Genomic DNA, 22,029 nt, shown 5'->3' on the forward strand with positions numbered 1-22,029 from the left:
CCTGTGTGAAGAGACTGTTATTAATACTTCTTACTGGGGAGTCAAAGGATTGACTCAAAAGTCATCTGAAAAAAATCTTGACTTTGAACATGTCATAGCAAACACATAGTTTTGGGGTGGGGGCTGTTAGACAGGACAAAAGGCCTTTTAGGTATGTGTGTCCAAAGGGCCCCTCATCTCAAAATCTAAGCATGCATACACTTGCAAAACATGAGCCTGAAACCAGGTCACTTAGTTACCAGACACTACACAGTAGATTGCTTTTATACAAATGTGTTCATATCTCATAAAGTTCTTATAATATAACATAAAGCACAGGGACATTATACGATTTAAGGTAGTAAACTGTTATAAAAGGAGGTTTATGTCAGTGTTACTGTATCATTTGTGAAATTTCTGCTGCCTGTTGTAAATCAACTTACCTGGGTAAGATGGGGGAAGATGCCCCCCGGGGCCGTTGATGTCTCTGTGTTCAGTAAAAGCTTCTATTTGTAAACATCCATCTTACTTTCTTCTGTTTTAGAGTTCAGCACATGAACAGATTTTCAGGTAACTTGATCTAATTTTTCCTTGTTGGATTTTAAGGATCTGTGTGTTTTAACAAGGCCAAACAGAGTTTAGTATTCTGTTACGAGATTAATGTGGGGAGTCATTCATTAATTTGGAGCAAAAAATAAGATGGATTTTTATGATAATTATAAAAATGTGGGGAAAAAATCACTTCTGAGGCAAGATGGCCCCTAATGGATTGTGGCCAAACGCCCTGGGGGCATCTTCCCCCGCCCCATATTTTTCAGTGCAGTCTTAATGCTACTAGCTTATTTGCTGTTAGCAAAACCTAAGCTAACTACAATTAGCATTCAGATAAAAAAATATATATAAGTGAAGAATATAACTACAATCTACAGTAATCTAGTCATTGACCTGTCTTCAAAATGTAGAAATGTTGACAAAATTGAAAGACTATTTGTTATTTTGCTTTGTTTAAGGCCATTTAAAGCTAAACCTCATTAAAATTGCCAATTTAAATAAACTTGGTCTTTACAAAAAGATGTTATTTTACTTAATGTATGAGAGAAATGAGTCAGTAAGCATTATGTTAATTACAGTCTGTAGATACTTAAAATCAAAATGACTCGTATGGGGCATCTTACCCCAGATAGGGGGGCTTTGTCCCGGTAGGGGGGTAAGATGCCCCTTTAGCTCATGTTTTTGTTTTTAGAGCTACATTTAATAAGCTACCAATATATTACTCAACAAACTATGTTGGTTTATGCATAATACTACTGCACACGCTAAAATCACATTCAAACACTTGGTGTCTTTTCAGTACATTAACAATGTTCTTAAGGGGGTCTTCTTCCCTCATCAATCTACAACTACTTCTCTTTTTTCTTGTTTTCAAAGCAAAACAAAGCCAGAAATTCACATATTAACTGTAAACACGCCTGAGAAGCCTTCATTCATGTTCAGTTAAATATCACTATCATAAAATATATTGTATGTCTTATCACAACCAAAACTGGGAAGAGGATTTATGAGAGGGGCAGGGTGCTTTATGCGTGTGACGTTACAGTTACGTGATGACGTTATGAAACTCACCTGTACGTTTACCCGTCAACGCCACGCCTCAGGAACCTGTCAGGAAGATTTAGGAGAAAGTTTTCTATTACAGAAATTACAGACAGCAGTCAAGACGAGCGACTGAGACTTTGAAGAGGATTTTAGAGACGAGACGTTTTGAACTTGGACGAAAACAGTTTAACCCGCAGACAGGAAGTTTACAGGTAAGATAGTTTCACTTCTGTCAGGTGTTTCTAGGTCGACATCATCAGGCTGTCGGCAGGATGGTGAATATAAATATACTCTTAACTATTGAAATATTTTACCGAAGTAATTTCAAGAAAAACTTAAAAGCATGTGTGTTAATTAGCTGTTGTGTCTCAGAGCTAGCTGCGAGTTAGCTTAAGACTGGAAGTTTAATTAACTTCAATGCTTTTTCCTTCCTCTTGGCTGTGGGCAAGTAGAGACTTATGTCTCAGCTATGGTTGTTTTCACTCACATATTTTGGCGCGTGGCTGGGTGCACTTAGTGTGTGTGTGTGTGTTGGTGACAGTCAGCTGCTAGCCCCTCTTTCTTTATCCTCACCTTACTGGTTCTGCCACACATGCAAGTTTCTACCTGCCTGGCGGAGTTTCACAATAGTTTCGACTCTACATTCCCAAACAGCTGCGTCTTCCTTTCACTATGACCCCAGTGTGTGTTTGCTGATATACGTAGTAGGTCTACATGGTTTAATTACAGATGACTCATCCTTTAATACTAGAAAGTTCCCTGTGACATTGTTGTGATGTCTGGAAATCGCCTCACAAGGTTGACACAGTTTCTATGGCTTTATAACCACATTCACGATCACATCATCATTCATAACGATCATAAAAAGTGCTTGAGACATCCAGGTATTGCACATGGTGCACTTGTGTATTACATTTCACAGTAAAAGTAAGCCAATCAATTAGTTGCTAACTATTAAATCAATAGCCAACTATTTTGATAATAGATTAATCATTTTGAGTCATTTTTTTAGGAAGAAAATTTCCAAATTATCTAATTCCAGCTTCTCAAATGTGAATATTTTCTGGTTTCTTTAGTCCTCTATGACAGTAAACTGAATATCTTTGACTTGTGGACTGTTGGTCGGGGCAAAACAACACAATTAAGGATGTCACCTTGGGCTCTGAGAATTTTATCTTTTAAGTTTTATTTGTCTTTTTTGTGTTCATTGAAGCTGAATTGTTGATCAGAGAATCAAAATGCATCTAAGAATTTTTTTGTACTTGGTTTTCACATAACTCAAGTGAAGACATCTGTATGGGAGTCCAGGTAGCTATAAAGTAGGTGTTTGCAGTACTTAAACACTGTTGACAGTACATGCCATGAGTAAGTCCACTGTGAGTGGAGCCTGTGTAATTATAGCCACTCTGTAAACCTCTGGAGTATTTGTCCTCCAAATCTCCATATTTACACAGAGAAGCTTTGCTATTCCTCATTAACCACAAACCTCTAAATGTTGATGTCTATTTAAGGCTGTATGTCTATCAGTCATCAATATTTATCAGAGTAGCTTGTTTGGATGATGCAGTGTTGACAAATTCCAGTTGTGTCTCTGTGTTCATGGTATAGCTTTAAGTTTATCTCTCAGCTGAGCTGCGGTGGAACAAGGTGCTCCGGAGTTGAGCACTTCGATAGTTTGCATGTTGGCCAACATGAGTGGCTGTAATCTAAATGGACAGAAACACATATAGTGGCCTCTGTTGGAACAGACTAAGTCCTAACACAGGAATGAGTGATTGTTTACCTACTTTAGGGAGCACACCTACGTTAAGTGTTTGTCTTAGTAACAGTAGTGGTTAATTTTATACAGATCCATAAATAATTCAGCACCGGAGCTCTGGCTGACCAGCGGCCAGCTGTTACACCCAGCTGAACCCAAGCAAAGGATCCTGCATCTGTTATGTAGCTGCCACTTATTTTCAAACAGGCCCGTTTGTATATTCAGTCTGTGGATGGTGTAGGTTTACCCTTTTGGTACAAAAATGCTCTCTTCCTCCTGAACAAGTTTGGCACAAGACACAGTAATAGTTCAAACTGTAATCTTGACAAAGCAGGCCGCTGATAATCAGTCAACAGAGAGAGATTGCAGCACGCCCATGCTTTGGGGCGTGCATAAATGTTAACCATGAAGGAGAGATACCATCTAAGCTGTGCTATTTCCTGATCCTGAAACACAGCAGGGCCTGTGTAGGAACCCAGGAAACTTTACTCAGGGCAAGCAAACCTATAGTGTAGCAAACACCCCGTCAATTATTAACAGCCCAGTGCTCTCATACCCCCGACGTAACCATAGCAGCCAGCAGACTGAAACTCAGCCAGCAGCCTGGGACCTGCTGTTGCCTTGTAGGAAAGACTGCAAGTTAACCAAGAGGCACACATACCACTGACGGTGGGAGCAAGTGGACCTATTTGACCCTGTGAACCCATCAAAACTGGAATAATTGAGGAAGCAGCATAACTCTGAGGAAAACCTGAGAATCTGTTGGAGGGAAGGAATGTCAACTTGTTGTTGTTTTTATTTTTATCTTTTAGATTTTAAGTTTAATACTTTTCAGCGTCTTACTGATGACGCATCTTCCTGTGGATTGTTTGTCTTTTGGGGACTTGCAGACGTGACCGTGTGTGACAGAGATACACACAGCAAGGTCATTTAGTGGCCTGCGCTGATCCATTTCACCTCTGGAGTTTTTTTTTTCAGTACTGTATTTGTCAGACATCAAGTGACTCAGTTGGTCAGCCGGCGTTTTTAACAGAAGAGGAACCACAACAGTATTATCAGCATGAATCTGACGCAGCGAATCAAATTAATGAAGCACTTTGGCTCTGTGCCCCCGGAGTCTCCGCCACCACTGCTGGTGGTGCCTGTAAGTGGATGTATAGTACCGTAACAACATATATTCTTGTATCCATCCTCTTACTACTAGCTACTGCTGTCTGTCTTGTTATAGATTCTGTTACCAGAAAAGTGTTTGTGCATCTTTAATTTATTTGTATTGAACTAGAGCAGTTTGCAGTTACTCTTCATAGTTCAGTAACAGAGCAGCAGTATTAACCTCAACCATTTAAATGTTGTCAACCCCACAAATCCTTTGACATCATTACAAATGTATGTTGGCTGGTCATGGTTTATTCAAGCCCAAAGAAGTTAATTTTTAATTTTAAGATCTTAAAGTTTCCACATTTCTAGTTAAAAAAATCTGACAATAACGTATCAGCCTGTGTTTAGTTTCTACATAAACAATCAACGAAATAAACAGGAGATTTAAGTGTGAAATGTGTACATTAATGCAGTCTATCTAGCATTTCTGTGCTGCAATTTCTATATCTGCTGACACATAGTATACGCTAGTAATGACCTGTGATAAGTTATCTATAGTGATACTGGCTTCCCACACTTTAGTCTGGCTTTATTAAACATGTGAGGCTATTGGCTGCTTATCAGCTGAGAAACTAAGTAATCCTAAATTAAAATTTGAAGACTTCTGTTTGTCATTATTTGACATTTTTTAGACCAAATGATTTAAAGATCAATTGATTGTTTGAAAAAAAAAAGGTCTGAAAACACAAAATAAATTTGATTTGCAGCCAAACAAATGAGGCATGTAGACATTGCAGGAACTGTGTATAAAATTTTGCATAAGACGTCGTGAGTTTTGTATAACAAAATACTGTGAAATTTCAGTGAAGCATTGCAAAAAGCAGAATATATCATTTTACATGTAAAAAAATATATTTTTAACTTAAAAACGGTTACATTTGAACTTTGTGGTTCAAGAATCAACAACAATCATCGATTTCTTTGTATATAGCCTTAAATTTCCAAAGTCTTTTTTTAACATGTGAGTCTGATGTAGGACTTCATATCTTCCTGTGATTACACAAACTGTCACATTTTTTCACTGTTTGTGAAGACAGTGCAGCTCCAGCGTAAATCCATGTTTATTGGAGGGCACCAGAGAGTGACTGTGTGAGTGGGCAAAGGCCAGGTGGGGGAGGAGCGCTCCAGGTGAGGTCCCTCCTAGATGTTTCTTTTCTTTTCTCCCCGCTGAAAAAGAAACACCACAGCTGGTCATATTACAATAATTTCAGCAGGATGATCAGGTTTCTGCTGGACAGCAGCCACCATCTACTCAGAGCTGATATGAGGAGGAACTAACTGGAGTTGGATAACTGTGGGATCTGTGGTTGTTTTGCTCTTAGTAATGCCATATGGAATATAAAGAACTGGCTGTTTGTTGAGCGCTGAGGGCCGCAGGTGTTTTGTTCAGCTTAGAAATCTCAGTGGGAAATGGAAGTAAGGTTCAAAGACCAAGCGGTAAGTGGAGAACAAGGAATACAAAGCTTTAATGGGCTTACAGTATAGCAGTGTGCAACCCGCCTGAAATAACGTAACAGTTAAATGAATAAAGGACATGATGTGTTACTGAGCTGTGGGAGCTCCCAGCTGACGGTGGCAGGTGCAGGAGTGTCAGAGAGGCTGCGGATGTAAACCAGGCATATATCAGCAAATCATTGTCAACTTTGACATCTGTGTAGTTGACCTGTCTTAGCTTTGTGCTAGTTATTATTGGATATATATCAGATTTATTCTAGATCTTGTACAGTCTGACAGACTGATTCATTGAAATGTTTGTTTTGGAAATTTTTAGGGGATACCACAGAAACAGGGTTTAGAGTACAGTAACTATTTGCATGTTATCTTTCTTTACCTTCAGCAGTAGATGAATATCAAATACACGTCAACACTCACTTTTTGCTTTTCCGTATCCATCCATCATTTAGCTTTATCATCGTGTCCTAAATCCAATGTTAAAGTTAGACATATTGTATTGTGTGCTGTGATTCAGATAAACCTTTTTGTTTACCATCCAGTTTGAGTAAACGTCCGCTTGGCAGCTACGTGTTGCAACAGCATATTGACTTTTGAGTTTCCCTCCTTCAGTTTCCTCAATAGGACAGTTATGAAGTAGTTTTATGATCATGTTTACTCTTTGCTCGTCTTTTGATTCAGTTGTTACCTCTTCTAATCCGTGTTTATTTAATTTGTCTTTACTCTTTTTGTCTGGAGGAGCTTGTGATCCAGGCTGCTGCAAACAAGATGCTACTTGGTTATTTCATCCTTCACTGACTTGTGTTGACTGCTTTTCAGGCACGGCCAGTCCATGCTCACTCACTCAGCTCATGCTGGCCTGTACACCCTGAAGCTATGATTAACTGCAATGAAACTACAATATCAAACAACTACAAGTATCAGTGGCAGGTTAAACGATAGCCTGGCATGCAGTTAGGAACTCTACAGCCAGCTTTTATTTGAGCAGTTTGATCAGTAGCTGTGTCTGGTTTTTTTTCTTCTTAGGTTTATGATTAACTTGGTCAAACAAATGGCCTACTGTTCACAGGTCACACACACTGTACACCTGTACTCGTAGATGCCTCCGTCTGCGAGTTTGAGATTTTTGTGGTGATCCATATGTGAGATTTCTACGCCTCAAATATTAGTGTTGTTTTGTTTTTTTTGCTACAGCAATACCAAACTATGATTGACTTGATATAAAAAAAGTTGTTTGCACTATCAATAAATTCATATTTTATTTTTTGATTATGTGTTTGTGTGTGACAAGACAGAGCTTAGTATGGATCGTACTCAAAAAAGTGTCTTTTTTTTTAGCTTGTAAAAGTTGTGCTGCCAACATTGATACTCGTTGTGTGACCTACATATTCCACGATAGTGTTTGAGTAAAACACTGGTTGTTTTTCATCACTTGACAACAGTGCATCTCTGTGTGTTTGACTAGAGTATCTGGCTTTACCCGTTCCTGCTGGACAAGGCGGGAATCTTCTCATTCTGTGAAATATAGTTTGTTTTGCGTGGTTTTGAAAGCAGCAAGTATGTTTAAAATGATAATCATGAGAGGCATGTTAACATCTTTGGTTTGTTAATTAGTGGTTCATGCAAAACACTGCCATTGGGGGTGAAAAAAGTACCGGTCTCTAGGATAATAAGACAGAAGGAGGAGTGAAGGCGATATCACAAGGCCACTCTGACATTTATAACAATTCACACATTAAGATTTGTGACGCTGATAAAACTCTCAAATGAAATCAAGATGTTAGTGACCCACAAACATTAAACATCTTTCTAGAGATTTTATGATGGTCTACAAAGTGTTCACACCCCAGGGCCAAGTGATTTGACTTGTGACTGTTTACACAGTGTCCAACATAGAAATGTGACATGTAGAACAGGCACAATGCGTCTGTGTCACTGGAAGAGGAAATGCTTTAGTCTCTCTTCATTGTTTTTCTTTGTGTACGCTGACTGAACAAGCCCTGGGTGTTATATGGTGGCAGCACCAAAGGGACATAACATTGTGCGCGCACACACACACACACACCCACACACATACATGTACCAGTAGCCCCTCCTCCATACCGGTCAGGCAGGATTGAGACAGGTGAGAGCACGCTGAGATCAGGTTGAGTCTACACACACACTCTTCCTGCTCGACTCAGGCTCACCTGTTCTCCTTGTAAGGGGCCGAATAATATAATAAGATTAATCAATTATGATTTAATATTGTCAAAGTTAAATATTCCTTTGATAATGTATAAAATCATTCTTATAATTTGTTGTTGTTTTTTTATTTCCAGAAACCAGGCATGGAGGAGTTAACGATATGGGAGCAACATACAATAACACTAAACAAAGTAAGTGGTTGTTTGTTTAAGAGTCAAATTATGATCTACTTTATTTGAGAAGTGAACGTGTTAGAGGTTATGATGAAGATACCGATGTGTTTTCCTCTTCCACTTGTAAAATCTACATGAAATTAAGAAGACTAAATTTGTGCAGACTGTTTGTCTTTGGTCCATTAGTGGTGCTCAGTCTGTGCTTAAAGGCTTCTCAAACTAAGAAGTCGAGCCACAATGTGTTGAACAGACGCACTTTCAGTATTGTTTCGGGGGTATTGTGAAGGACTTGCGGGGGCAGAGGTGGACTGTACTTCAGACCTCTCAGTTTCACAGCACAGACTCCAGGAGGAATTCAGAGTGACACACCCTGCTGCACCCCACCGCACCAGCCGGCTCTTCACTCTCCTGCTTCACACTGAAGGCCGCTGGAATGTGCTCTTCCTCCCACTATCGCTCTATCTCCCACTCACACTCTACCTGCCTACTTCCCTGCATTCTTTCTCTTCATTTACGTCTCACTGACCGTCATGTACTCGCTGTCTCTTTCTTTCTGTCTCATCTCCTTTTTTTTTTTTTATGTCGTTCTCTCATAATGTCAGGATCCCAAACTGGGGTTCGGTTTTGCCATATCAGGAGGCAAAGACAAACCTCATCCAGACAATGGGGATACAGCTGTGGTGGTGTCCGACGTGCTGCCAAATGGACCGGCCATGGGACGACTGTTGTAAGTGGACTACAATTGACAGTTTTCTTGCACATGATTGTTTTAGACTTGACACATGAGCACCCGACTGCATGCATATGTAAACACACAAAGTACATGAACCTGCTGACAGATGCAGAATCATGTGTGTTTGCTTGTGTCTTGCAGCACCAAAGACCAAATAGTCATGGTCAACGGAGTGTCCATGGAGAACGTCCACTCTAACTACACCATTCAGACCCTCAAGAGTTGTGGCAAGACAGCCAACGTTGTGAGTATGGAGGAAGCACCAACCAAAGCACCTAAAGACTTTGATGAGCTTTTACTACAGGTGAAAACTACTCTCTCTTAATCTCGGATCCTCTCCATGTTTTTCCAGACAGTGAAACGGCCTCGTAAGATCCAGATCCCGGCGACTGCCAGGCCATCTCGGGCCGCCTCCCACTCAAACCTGCTGGACCAGGACCCTCCCAGACGAGCACGTCGCTACTCTGATGGCAGCGACAACCGAGATTCCAACCGCTACCGTTACCGCGCGCGCAGCACCACGCCTGACCGCAACGGACATGGAAACACACTACCCTTAATGTCAACAGGGTACAAGAGGCTGCCGCAACAGGACGTTGCTGAGAAACCCATCAGAACGACTCTTGTTAAAAAGAAAATCACAGATGGTAAGACTACTCACACACATTCATTACAGAACTGATGTATGATGTATTTTTCCAGTGCTGATTTATTCATACTGTATTTTTATTGTCTCCCTCTTTCTGCAGAGTATGGATTGAAGCTCGGCAGTCAGATCTTTATAAAGCACATGACAGAATCAGGCCTAGCTGCAAAGGAAGGCACGCTGCAGGAGGGAGACCTCATTCTCAAGGTGAAGATTTGGATCAGCTGATTAATCTGAAACCAGTGTCCAGTACATCTTCTATGTTATTTCATTCAATCTGCAAAAGCCTTGAACACTTCAGAATTCATCAGTTGTATAAGGAGGAACATAATCCTCAGTCGACAACAAAGACTAAGTTTTTTATTTTTATGTTGCATTTGTTTCCTTTGATCAGATCAATGGCATGACGACAGAGAATCTTTCCCTGCTGGAGACCAAGCACCTGGTGGAGAAGAGCAGGGGCAAACTGACCATGACAGTGCTCAGGGACAACCGCAAGTTCCTGGTCAGCATTCCAGAGGTGGAGGACAGTGCCCCCAACAGTGAAGATGACCACCGCCGAGACAGCAGCTCTGAGCTGGAGGGTGAGGGATGGGGATACAGAGGGATGGAGAAAGTAAAAGGAATCATGCTGCAAATCACCTTTCACAAAATTCCTGACTTCACTAATTGTTTTCTGTGTCCCATCAGACATTTCAGACCTTGACATGCCCTCTCACAGAGCATCTCGTCAACCCACCAGAGAGAAACGGACACGCAGGTACGCACGACTACCCCATCACCTATACTTATAAACCTACAGTAGAAGTAGTAGCTGTTAATCTATACCAGTTCAGTGTTTTTTATTTTACAGCAATATAATGTCATATTTTTGGATGTAGTTTGAATCAGATTCATTCTTTCAGCTCCTAATGTAAAGCAGTAAAACTTAAATTTAATTTAATTTTTTTTTAAAAGTCTCCCTCTTCCTGTTTCAAGAATAAAAACACTGATGAATTCCTGTATCTTCTTTTTAAAAATCCAGAACGAGAGCTGAACCTCCTCCAGCTAAGTCTCGGGATTCATCACCTGTGCGCTCCACCTTGAGTCGACCTGCTCCAAGAAGCTACGCCACTCGCAGAGGTCAGTCCTGCAGAGCATTACTTTCTCCTACCAGGGATGCACAGGAGTTGTGTTGCTTATAGAAGTATTTACAGACAGAAACATTAATAATTCCTGAGTGAGATGTAACTGATACTGCGTTAGCATACATTTCCTTTGGAAAGTCACACTGAGATGTAGATATACATATACAGTGGGACAATAAAAAGATCACAATGATGTTCACTGTTGATTATTGTTTCTTCAGCTCTGTCTGACTCGGAGTCGGACCGCAGTGCCTCTCCTCCTCCCACCAGGAGAGAACGAGACAGTCCGGAGATGAAGGACCAGTCCAGCAAATACAAGTCAGTTCAATTTCTTTATTGTTAAGGTGACAAAATGTTTTACGTGTGTAGTCAAATAATTGATCATGAAATTCAAAATTGATCAAGAATTAATGATAATTTGAGAAGTTTGACCGATAAAAATGATCAGGTTTGATATGGAGTAAGATCCCAAAAAATTCTCATAAATTTTTCTGGCAATGTAACCAGAGTTATTATTTTATTTCATAACCTTGAAACCTGGCAAAAAAGCATTGTAGTTTGAACGTTTTACAATGATTTTTTGTCAGTCTCATGAGGTCTGTTTAAAACTACAAAAACATAATTTTTCACCATACTGCACATATTAATTACATTTACATGCACTACTTGATTTATTGGAACAAATCAAGTATTAAGTATATTAAGTGTTAACGTTTTACTGAGTTGAATGATCTGAAGTGCAGCAGCTTGAAGATATTTTGGACTGACAGTGAGAAAGCACTTTTTTTTTTCTTTTGTACTCTTGTTTTTGAATTTAATATTCAACTGTTCAGCTGTGAAACCACTGAGACTTCTTTATATCAGTTTCAGTTCAGTTTAGTCTGACTGGTGACACAATTATTATAGATGTGAGGGAAGAATGTACCGCTTTGAGTAAATATCCTCTCTGTGCACTACTGTCACAGTTGATACTTTCCCTTTATGAAGTCTTCGTCAGAAATAAATAAATCTTGGTTTTGCTCTTTCTGCAGAACTCTGTCTGGAGTGTCAACCCTCCCCAACCCCAGATCCTCTCCTGTAGTTCACAACTGGACCACCTCTCGAACTTCCTCCTCCGCCTCACGGCCCCGAAGGCCAGTGTCAGATTCAGACTCTGACCGCAGCGCTTCCCCGCCACCACGCAGTCATGGCCCCCGCCCAGACAGCAGATACAAGTACGGACAATGAGAAATCATTTGATGATTTTAAAAAATGCTGATTGTCAACATGAGGAATTAAATCTAATCAATAATCATGAGTAAGATAAAAAATATATATACCAGAGGTTATTACACATCTGAATACAACAAAGACATTTACAACAACCCAATCAGACAGACAGAATCTTCAGTAATCCTAACTGTCTCTTCTTCAATGTTGTCTCTTCTCCCACCAGAGTTCTTCCTGACCTGCCCCACCCAGGGCTGAGAGCTTCCCCCGTCCACGTTCGACAGGAGCCACCAAGGAGGGTCAACTCTCCTGTCAGAGCCCCGCCCCCAGGTCAGTACACACACACACACACACAACTTCCTCGTGATCCATCCTGGATTTTGTGTGTCACCTCTTTGACAATATTTGCTTAATCTTTGAATGTTTGCTGCTGAACAGGCCTCAACAGTCAAATAAAGCAAAACATGAAAGGTGCTCTATGTAGGAAAACATGGTGGAGATGGCTGAACCATCTACATGAATGTTGTTAATATTTATTAATAATAAAATACTGCATGTATCAACTTTAAAGTGGGAGTAAAGCTGCTATATGTAGGATTTAAACATTTCTTGGTATCAGATGGTATTTTAAAACACTGTGGCAGGAGGCAAACAAATGTGACATATTTTAACTTTCTCTTTCTTCTCAGACTCTGAGTCCGAGTCAGATAGCAGCTTGGGGCCTCCTCAGAGGCAGAGCACCACATACAGCCAGGACTCCAACAGCAGATACAGGTACAGATGAAGGTCCGCCCGACCCCATCCTCCAAACCCCCAACCCCCTCCCCGAAAGAGCTCACCGACCGGGACTCTGAGCAGACTATGCACACCTACTAAGTTATTAACATTAGCTAATCATGTGTTTTTAATTACTTTTAAAATTTCAGTTACCCCTTTCTGTCTTGTGATTTTCATTGATTTGCTCATTTTTTGCCTTAAGCCTCATTTTATAGCATTTACTTCTCTTTTGTTTTTGACTGTGTACAAAGTGTTTGTGTTTGTTTTGGCATTATGTTAACCAATGAAATAAAAGTGACTTTGACTGAACACGTCCATCTCCTGTATGTGGCTAAGTGTTGATTAAACAGAGGACACTTATCAATGAAGCAGCAATATTCCGATCAAACATTTGTTGAATAGTTCCCCCTATTAATCGATCAGTTCTTGAAATTCTGCATGTTTTATACGTCATGTTTAAAACTAATTATAAACATGACCAAATAAGATCAAGTGAGACCTCTAATTCCACCAATGGTTAATTTTGTAATACTACTGATGGTTAATTTTGATCAATCACAAAGCAGTTAACCATCAAAGAGAGAGCTTCCCTCACAGATACAAAGGTGAATATTCAACATTTCAGTCTCATCCTCTCATCAATAATCATCATATTAGCCACGGATCCCCCTCCTCAAACGTAACTGATGTGAGACTGTTGTCTTCCTCCTCCCTCACTCCCACTTCCCTCTCTTCTCTTCCAGAGTCCTGCCAGATGTTTCCCAGCAGCCCCAGCTGGAGCCGCCAAGATGGAGTGCCGCCAGCGTCACTGCCAGCAATCCACCACCAAAAGGTTGGTGTGTGTGTACACAATGTTTCAATCGATGTGTGTGTTTGTATTGATTCGGTGAGCATTGAGCATAGTTGTGGAAGGAGCATCCACATGTTTTTATTTGTATTTAAAGAATTTGGGGCCAAAATGAAATGTATTGTAAATCAATAATGTGTTTACCTTTATGAATTTATGGCTGAATACATCAAAAAGGATGTTCTGAAGTATGATATGTTTTTTGTGAAAGCGTTTCAAAATAACAGCCTCGATTTATTGATCTTCACAGCTCATTCAGAGTCTGAATCAGAGGCCAGTTACGCATCTGTCCCTCGCAGAGAATCTACAGACAGCGGAAACTCAGCCAAAGACAAGTAAGAGACTTACGTCAGAAGTTCACTGTTGACTCTCTACAAGATGTCAGCTGTCTTAAACACACAGCATCATACTCTTAAGTTTCACAACTCAGTACACTTAGTTTTCCTTTGTACTAATCAGAAACCTAACCCTAAACTTAACCAAGTACTTCCGAGAGTCTAAACTCAACCTCAAGTAACACTGTTGACAGTAAACTATCAGTCTATTGATGGTAACCTGAGCAGGTGTACAATCAGAATATGGGCAAATTATGTAATGTGCTTCATGTTTTGTTAAACATTTGTTGATAGTCAACTGAAGATGATTGAATAACTATCATTGTAGAGTGATTTCAGGTCTGTCAGACTCCGTTTGAGTTATCAGGTTTCACAAAGACTGATACTGGTGATCCTTGATAACTGATCTAAAAATAGCTGGTTACCAACACACTCAAATATTTACTGTAAGTCATTTAGATGTAACATCAAGACACTGAAAGTGTAAAATAAAATAAAAGTATTTGTTGTTGTGGGGGAAATTATTGCTCAAGGAAAAGCAAGTACAAGTATACTGTGACAATATTAAAAGATGAGACTGTATAGAAATATAATAAACAATTAGTCCGCAGATAAACAATTTTAACATGATTTGCTGTAGTTATTTGGTCCAGAATACACAGTGAAAAATGTGAAATGTTAGTGCACCTTTTGGGTTATTGTGTCACTTGTGTAGACGTGTAAAATGATACTGACAGGATGCCGGACTGGTTCATCTGCCTGTGTCGTCTCATTGTAAGATACTCTGTACACACTGATGCACATGACATGACTTCCTGCGAGGATTGCATCAGCATAATGTTTCAGTTCAGCTGCTGAAAACATTATGACAAGTTTCATAGTTAATATACCAACCACTGCTTGTTTTTGTCTCTTGTTATGTATCACAAAAATGATAAAGAAGATGAAATGATTTGTTTCATTTATTTTTCTTACATTCCTTGTGCTTCTATCAGAGTCCTTCGTGAGATAAAATCCCCCTCAGTCGCTGTGAGGCAGGAGCCCCCTCGGCGAGTCCCATCACTCACCAGACCTCCTCCTGACGGTCAGTTTACTCATCTGTGTCACACACTCATATCTACCCGTCCTTTAAAAATTTAGAGCAAAAAAGCTGATGTCAGTCTTCATCACAGTGTCTTTTGTTGTCTCTTTACCTCATTCAGATTCCTCAGAGTCAGACCAGCTTTCATACCTCAGGAGGTCAGGGAGCTCCGAGCGGGGCGAGACCCACCGCAGGTACGGCCAAGCATATCACACAATAATCAGTTAATTAGCTTTCATCAATACTGTCTCCTTGCTATTTAGAGTGTAGTCCCTCCTCAGGAAGTTTCTCTTGGTACTGTTGTAAGTGTAAATGTGTTATTACACAAATATCACAGATTATGTTTTTTCCACCTCGCAGTGTTCCCGCTGCAGCTAATGGATCTGGCACCTTGAGGTCTGGCATTTCAGTGAAGAGCAACCCACCTGCCTACTGTAAGGCTCAAGACTAGAACAGATGTGATAAACTTGACTGACAGCAAACAAGTTTTGAGTTTGATAATTGTTCAGTTGTTTGAGTAATTGATTCCAATTTTTATTATTAATTTATTGTTGTAGTAATTTATCAGGTAAAGATGCTCAATTCTTTGCTGGTTACAGCTTCACACATGAAACATGCTGCTCTGCTCCAAGCTTTAATATAAACTGAATACGTTTAGATTTTATTATTGTTTATATTTAGCCACCGGCTAAAAAAAATAATCGATTTTAAGACATCACTTTGAGATGGTAAATTGTATTTTGCTTTTATGATAATGATTCTATAGACTTAGATAAGTAAATGATTAATATAAATAAATAAAGATAATGAAAATCATCATCAATAGCAATAAGGAGTCTCACCATCTCTGTCTCTCTTCCAGCCAAGTCTACAGAAGAGCCCATTTACTCTTTACCTCCAGATTCTTACCCATCACCAGCCAATCCAGGGTGAGTGACCTTTACTCACAAATGTTCATTTATGTGGATATCAATCTACAAATCTTCATCTTCGAGCTGGTTTACTCACAGCAGCAGTAATCAATGTGTGGCTAAATTTGAATTCCTCTGCTTTACTGTCTTCTTCTCGCTCTCTGGCGTTCTCAGGTACAGCTCAGATGTGCACACAGTGGCATTTGTGAAGGAGGGCAGTGTGGGTCTGAGACTCGTGGGGGGCAACGATGTTGGTATCTTTGTAGGTGGAGTTCAGCCAAACAGCCCTGCCTATGACCAGGGAATGAAGGAGGGAGACCAGATCATGCAGGTGAGATAATGATACTTTACTGTGGGTTGCACACATGAAATTAGTCCTTTATTATCACTTTGCTTAACAGTAATGAACTTACCAAGCTTGTCTTGTTTTCTTAAGGTAAATAAAGTTGATTTTGGCCATTTTACTCGTGAAGACGCAGCCAACTTCCTCCTGAACATCAAGAGAGGAGAGATGGTTGAAATCTGCACTCAGAACAAGATGGACAGTAAGTGAAGCTCAAAACTGCTAATTGGATAACTTCAGTCGAGTTATGAAGTTGCTTTCAGTCAGTCACAGAACTTAATCTTTACTCGATCTGTCTTCAGTTTATAAGAAGATCATCAAGTCCAACCTGGCAGACAACTTCTACATCCGCACCCACTTCGACCACGAGGCAGACACTCCCATTGGTCTGAACTTCACCAGAGGAGAGGTGTTCAGGGTGGTGGACACGATGCACCGTGGGAAGCTGGGCAACTGGCTGGCCATCCGCATGGGGAACGACCTGCATGAGCTGGATAAAGGGACCATCCCCAACCAGGCCAAGTGAGTGAGAGATGGAAAAGATTAAGATTTCTAATTCAGTTTGACTATAAAAATGTCACTGTTATGACAGTATTAGTTTTCCTGCGTTCACCTCTGTTGATGTTACGTCATCATCTCCTGCAGGGCGGAGACGCTGGCCAGCATAGAGCAGGCACAGCGGGGGACTGGAGAGAAACAGGTGACGGGACCCAGAGCTGAGTTCTGGAAACTACGAGGGCTCAGAGGGAACAAAAAGAACGAAAAGAACGTCCGCCGGTCTCGCGACGACCTCCTGCAGCTCACCATCCAGGGCAAATTCCCGGCCTATGAGAGAGTCCTGCTCAGAGAAGGTCTTTTTCATCTTTACACACAGATTATGTTATGTGGTGTTGTGTCTGTTGATAACTAGTTGAACAAGTTTTAATACGGTTTAACTGTCTGTGTCTCCAGCTAATTTCAAACGGCCCATCGTCATTATGGGTCCCCTTAATGATATCGCTATGGATAAGCTGGCCAGAGAGATGCCCGATGAATATGAAGTGGCAGGTCGGTTTCTACTGTTTTACACTTTTTTTTTTCACTTGATGTTCAAAAAAAGAAAATTTGTTTTGTACCATCTTTTTCCCAACTTTTTGTTGATCTGCTGTTCATATTAAACATTGTTTTTCTGCCTGTTGCATTATGACAGACATGGTTCCTCGCGGTGGAGGAGACGGTGGCTCCACAGTTATTAAACTGGACACTGTGAGGAGGATAGCAGAGAAGGTGAGCAAGTCTTACATGAACCAGAAGTGGAAACAATTTGATATTTAGTGACTTTTAACAACCTAAATCCTGTTGTCTTTGTGTTTTTCTTTTGTCTCCTAGGACAAGCACCCTCTGCTGGACATCACTCCCACTGCAGTGGAGAGGCTGAACTACATCCAGTATCACCCTATGGTACTGTTCTTGGACCCTCACAGCCGCAAAGACGTCAAGACCATGAGGCAGAAGTACAACCCCAACTCAAACAAGAGCTCCAGACGCCTTTACACACAGGCCCTCAAGTTGAGGAAACACTGCAGCCACCTTTTCTCAGGTAATTACACATGAACAAAGTCTGTCCAATGTTACACTTGTGGGTGGGGTCCTTTTCTGTCCATTCACCCATGACGGATGTACTAGTACAAATTGACATGGATATATTCTTCTTGCTGGTAGTTTCACACAGTTCAATCTTCTTCTCTTGACTTTCCCTCCAGCACGTATCGACCTGCAGCCCAGCTCCAATGTTTGGTATGAGATTCTGAAGGATAAGATCCGCCACCAGCAGTCAAAACCCGTCTGGGTGTCTGAAGTCACGGTAAGACATGCAGCTCCTTCTGTCACACACACACACACGTCTCTGACTTTTTCACACTGAATCACTTTTCCTGACTATTGTATGAAAATCTTGCCTCTTCATAAAGGTCAGCTACTCAGAATTAGTAGTTGACCTTTAAGAAGAGTTATCTTTCTATTTAGATTTATGACCTTCCATTTTAAAGGTTTTTTTTAGTATGAGTAGTTGATGTAGTTGGTGATTCACCATTCTAATGAATTTAATATCTCTTCAGCCCAAAAAGGATGAGATCATGCACTTGAAATTTACAATAAACGGAGCATTTTCTGTGAAAGCAGTAAAAAAATAAATTGTTAAAGATGCTAATTTTTAATGAATTTTAACTGCAGTTTCTTTTTTTTTTTTCAAACTAAATCTATAATAATTTCATTTCAGAGTTGTCATCTGTGTTTGACTGTCTTTCAGTCTGTTAATCGTTTCAATGCTGAACCACAATGATTTCTCTCTCTGTCCAGTTGGAGAGCGGTGGAGAACAGGACCTGGATGCGCTGGACCAAACCCAGTCTGACTACCTCAGTGCTGCTAGTGACCTAGAGGACACTGATGGAGAAGCCTTCACCGATGGAGAGGCCTACACAGACAACGAGGACCTGGAGGAGGCTTACCCCGGTCAGCAGGCTGCCAGGCTCCCGCGAGGCTCCAGAGTAGCTGGAGCCGCTTTAGCCCGATCTTCCGAGCCGGCGTCGGGGCACCACAGCCCCGCCATGGACCCTGAGCCTGAGCCTGACTCATACTCGCTCAGAGAAATCCCACCTCTGATGCACGTACCTGAACCCAGGTCGCTCCACCGGGAGAATCCCAGCCCACCTCACAGCGCTGATGAGGAGGAAGACCCCTCTCATCGCAGTTTTATGGACTCAGATTTCAGCGCCCTTGATAGGGGTACACCCACCACTCCATCAGATGGACCCCCAGATTTTATAGCCCCCGACCCCTCCACTCGATACTCTGTAAACGAGCCTACATATGCTGAGGTGCAGCGTGAGAACCCACAACACGCCAGCCTGTCTACTATTGAAGATAAATTACAGGAGGTAAATAAAATGTGGCTCCTATTTAAAGAACCATAACTATGTTTTTGCATATTTAAGGCTATTTAACTTTAAAAAAAAGTATAATTTACATTACTGTAACTATTATAAATGCTGGTGGAAAACAGAAACTAATGAAAAAGTTACTGAATTCAAATGATCATGATCAATTCACATGATCCTTTTCAAAGCATCCATGTTCATTTATTGGTTATCTTCTGGGGTTGATGATCTAACAAAATAACTCCTGAGTGTTTCAGTTTGGCAGCCTGCTCTTAAGTTAGATATTTTGATTTTCCCAGCAGCTTTGGAGGACTGGTGCATTCAAAGTTGTATTATTAACATAAGCACTAAAATGAGTGAATCTTCACTGCTTCAGCAAGTTTATATGAGTTGACTGTTCTTACTGAAACCAGATGCTTGCTGGAATGTAATTTAAAAAATAATTTGTTCATATAACAATGACTGCTTTGGAAAATGGTCGCCAGTATTTTAAAGTATAAATAATTTGTAGAAAATGGACTTAAAAACCAGGAACACCAGTATAGTCTTAAGATCACCAGAGAAACTAAGATTTGTCATGCTGTTTGTGTTTGCATTATTAATTGTTAAATAAGGTCGTTTCACCATTTTTTCATTATTTATATTATATACAATGTTATACACAAGATTATCAGAAATCATAGTTTAAAATCGTTCTCGTCCTCTCTTCCAGGCTCGGTCGGCAGAGCCACAGGCACAAGCTGAGGAAAAGAAGGGCCCTCAGTTCATCGTGTAAGTGTTCCTTTGCTGTCTGAGAGTTTTCAGAGTAGAGCCAGACTCAGGCTGTGTGGTGATTCTGACCCCCCGTCTCTCTCCCGCTCTTTATAGGCTAGCACATCATCACCAAGCGGTCCAGTACAGACGCACACAGATCCGAGGAGGCAGCGACAGCTCCGAGGATGAAGAAGATGAAATGGATGACATTGAATGGGGTCCAGCGACAGAACTCTAGACAACCCCTTGTGTCGAGGATTAAAGCTACGGTCTACTGATCTGACGAGACATTGAAACAATTTCACTCCCCTGTTCCCCAGAAAGATCTACATGACAAGAAACTCTGGGGTGGGATATCGGCGACTGCAACACATAAGATTACAACTTTTAACAGATTGCTACAAGTTTTTAACACTCAAAGAAAGCTTCTCGGATGAATGTTAAGATACAGGTGCCTGATTTCTTTTTAGAGTTTTTTATTCAAATAACATCATGTAAAACAAATCAATTTGTCATCACCACTGTCTTTAAAATATAAACAAATTGTAGTTTTATTAGATATCATTCTAAATTGTACTGCCCTCACATTGAGTCTCTTTTTATGGAAATTTGCAAGGACATTTATTGAATATTTGGATGCCTTTTCAAGTTTTTCTACATTAAACTGTTTTTCTGATTTTGAAAAGTGGTTTGATCAATCATACAAAATGGCAAAAAACTATAAATATCTTTTATGCTTTGTTTAGTCTGATCAGTTTCTGATCATTGATAATTACATTCATGTAAGTTCACTGTAAAAGATTATTGGAAAAAAAAAGGTTTGGTAATACGCACCACTAAAGCACAATATAAATAGATGTGCTGAGCTGCTTCTGCATTTTTACCTACTGTAATCTTGAGGTTTGCTTTGTGCAAGGGCCTTGTGTCAAAATCTAGTTTTAATACATTTAATATATCAGTTGACATTATGCTATATGGTGCATATTCTTAAAGGGCTTTGTGTGTAATCAAATGATGTCAAACTAACAGAAAGAGAGGTTTCATTCTGTCATTTCATCACAGCAGTTCTCGTTGTCCAGTCCCCCTCTGGTGGTCAAAGCCAAAAATGTGTAAATATCATTTTGATGTGGCACTCACCATTTAAAAGCCAGTATTATAAATAATAATAATAATTTAAGATTGATTTGTGTACCATATTTTTTAATCACAAATGTGTGAGAAAGGAAAAGTATAGAAGCAAAGACAGAATGGAAAAAAAATACATTTTAGATACAACAGAATAACTTCTAATTATGAAATTTAAACACTACTGAATATTTACTGTTGGAGACTGAATACTGAAGTTAGAGTAAAAACGTAAAAAGTATTGAACTCTTTTTTAAATACATTGTTTGTTTGTTTTTAAATATTGAAATATTTTTTAGTTTCAAAACAATCTTTATGAACTGATGTGCTTTGAATACCACCCTGACATTTCTAGATGGTCATTTAAATTTTTACAATTTTAAAAAATGAGTTTTTCTTTTTTCTCGTGTCCAGAGCTTCTCATCTGCTCCTCTCTCTCCTTGATTGCTTTTTCTATTCTTGGTATCCTTTAAATTTTTCATCATGACATTTTGGTGTCTGAATTTCACCAAACCAATCTGAGCAACTTGATTTTCTTTTCTTTTCTTTTTTTTTTTTTTAACTTGACAGTTCTTTGACATTGCACAACTAATTATTAAACTAATTATTTACTAGTGATTTCAATGAGGGGAATTCAAACCTCAGAAATAAATAAAAACATTTGTAAATCCATTTTAACAAGAAGTATATATTTCACCATGATGTTTTCAGCTAGTAGAGATTCACATCTTGAGGGTATTTCTTTGCTTTCATAAATGACAGATAAAATAAACTCGAGAGACCTGCGCAAGCGCGAGGTTTGGTGTCCTGATTATCCACTGATATGACTTTGATTGATAGGTCTTTTTTTTTTCACTTGACTTATAAAATAGAAGTCAGTATAACTCAATTTCAGAGTTTTGGGCTGCATGAGCCCCTCAGG

At 39.9% G+C, this 22,029-nt stretch overlaps 1 protein-coding gene across 3 annotated transcripts; it reads left to right on the forward strand.

Moving 5' to 3' along the window:
- Positions 1–1,587: 1,587 nt before the first annotated feature.
- tjp3 (tight junction protein 3) lies at positions 1,588–20,667 on the forward strand. Of its 3 annotated transcripts, none has more exons than XM_044361484.1 (30): positions 1,588–1,787; positions 8,266–8,322; positions 8,907–9,031; positions 9,179–9,281; positions 9,390–9,684; positions 9,787–9,890; positions 10,078–10,267; positions 10,374–10,443; positions 10,708–10,805; positions 11,032–11,128; positions 11,842–12,024; positions 12,246–12,349; positions 12,709–12,793; positions 13,540–13,628; positions 13,894–13,978; positions 14,974–15,062; positions 15,181–15,253; positions 15,420–15,493; positions 15,922–15,988; positions 16,145–16,301; positions 16,407–16,515; positions 16,616–16,835; positions 16,959–17,164; positions 17,265–17,360; positions 17,503–17,579; positions 17,682–17,892; positions 18,056–18,156; positions 18,651–19,229; positions 19,942–20,000; positions 20,097–20,667. In XM_044361484.1, exons 2-30 carry the CDS (start codon positions 8,275–8,277, stop codon positions 20,218–20,220), a joined length of 3,918 nt encoding a protein of 1,305 aa, XP_044217419.1. In that variant the 5' UTR covers positions 1,588–1,787; positions 8,266–8,274; the 3' UTR covers positions 20,221–20,667. The 3 variants fall into 3 exon arrangements, with proteins under 3 accessions (XP_044217419.1, XP_044217417.1, XP_044217418.1); XM_044361482.1 differs by lacking the exon at positions 1,588–1,787 and adding an exon at positions 3,924–4,478; XM_044361483.1 differs by lacking the exon at positions 1,588–1,787 and adding an exon at positions 5,635–5,929.
- Positions 20,668–22,029: the final 1,362 nt, after the last annotated feature.

Source organism: Thunnus albacares, chromosome 9 (assembly GCF_914725855.1).
Source record: "Thunnus albacares chromosome 9, fThuAlb1.1, whole genome shotgun sequence".
Taxonomy (NCBI): Eukaryota; Metazoa; Chordata; class Actinopteri; order Scombriformes; family Scombridae; genus Thunnus; species Thunnus albacares.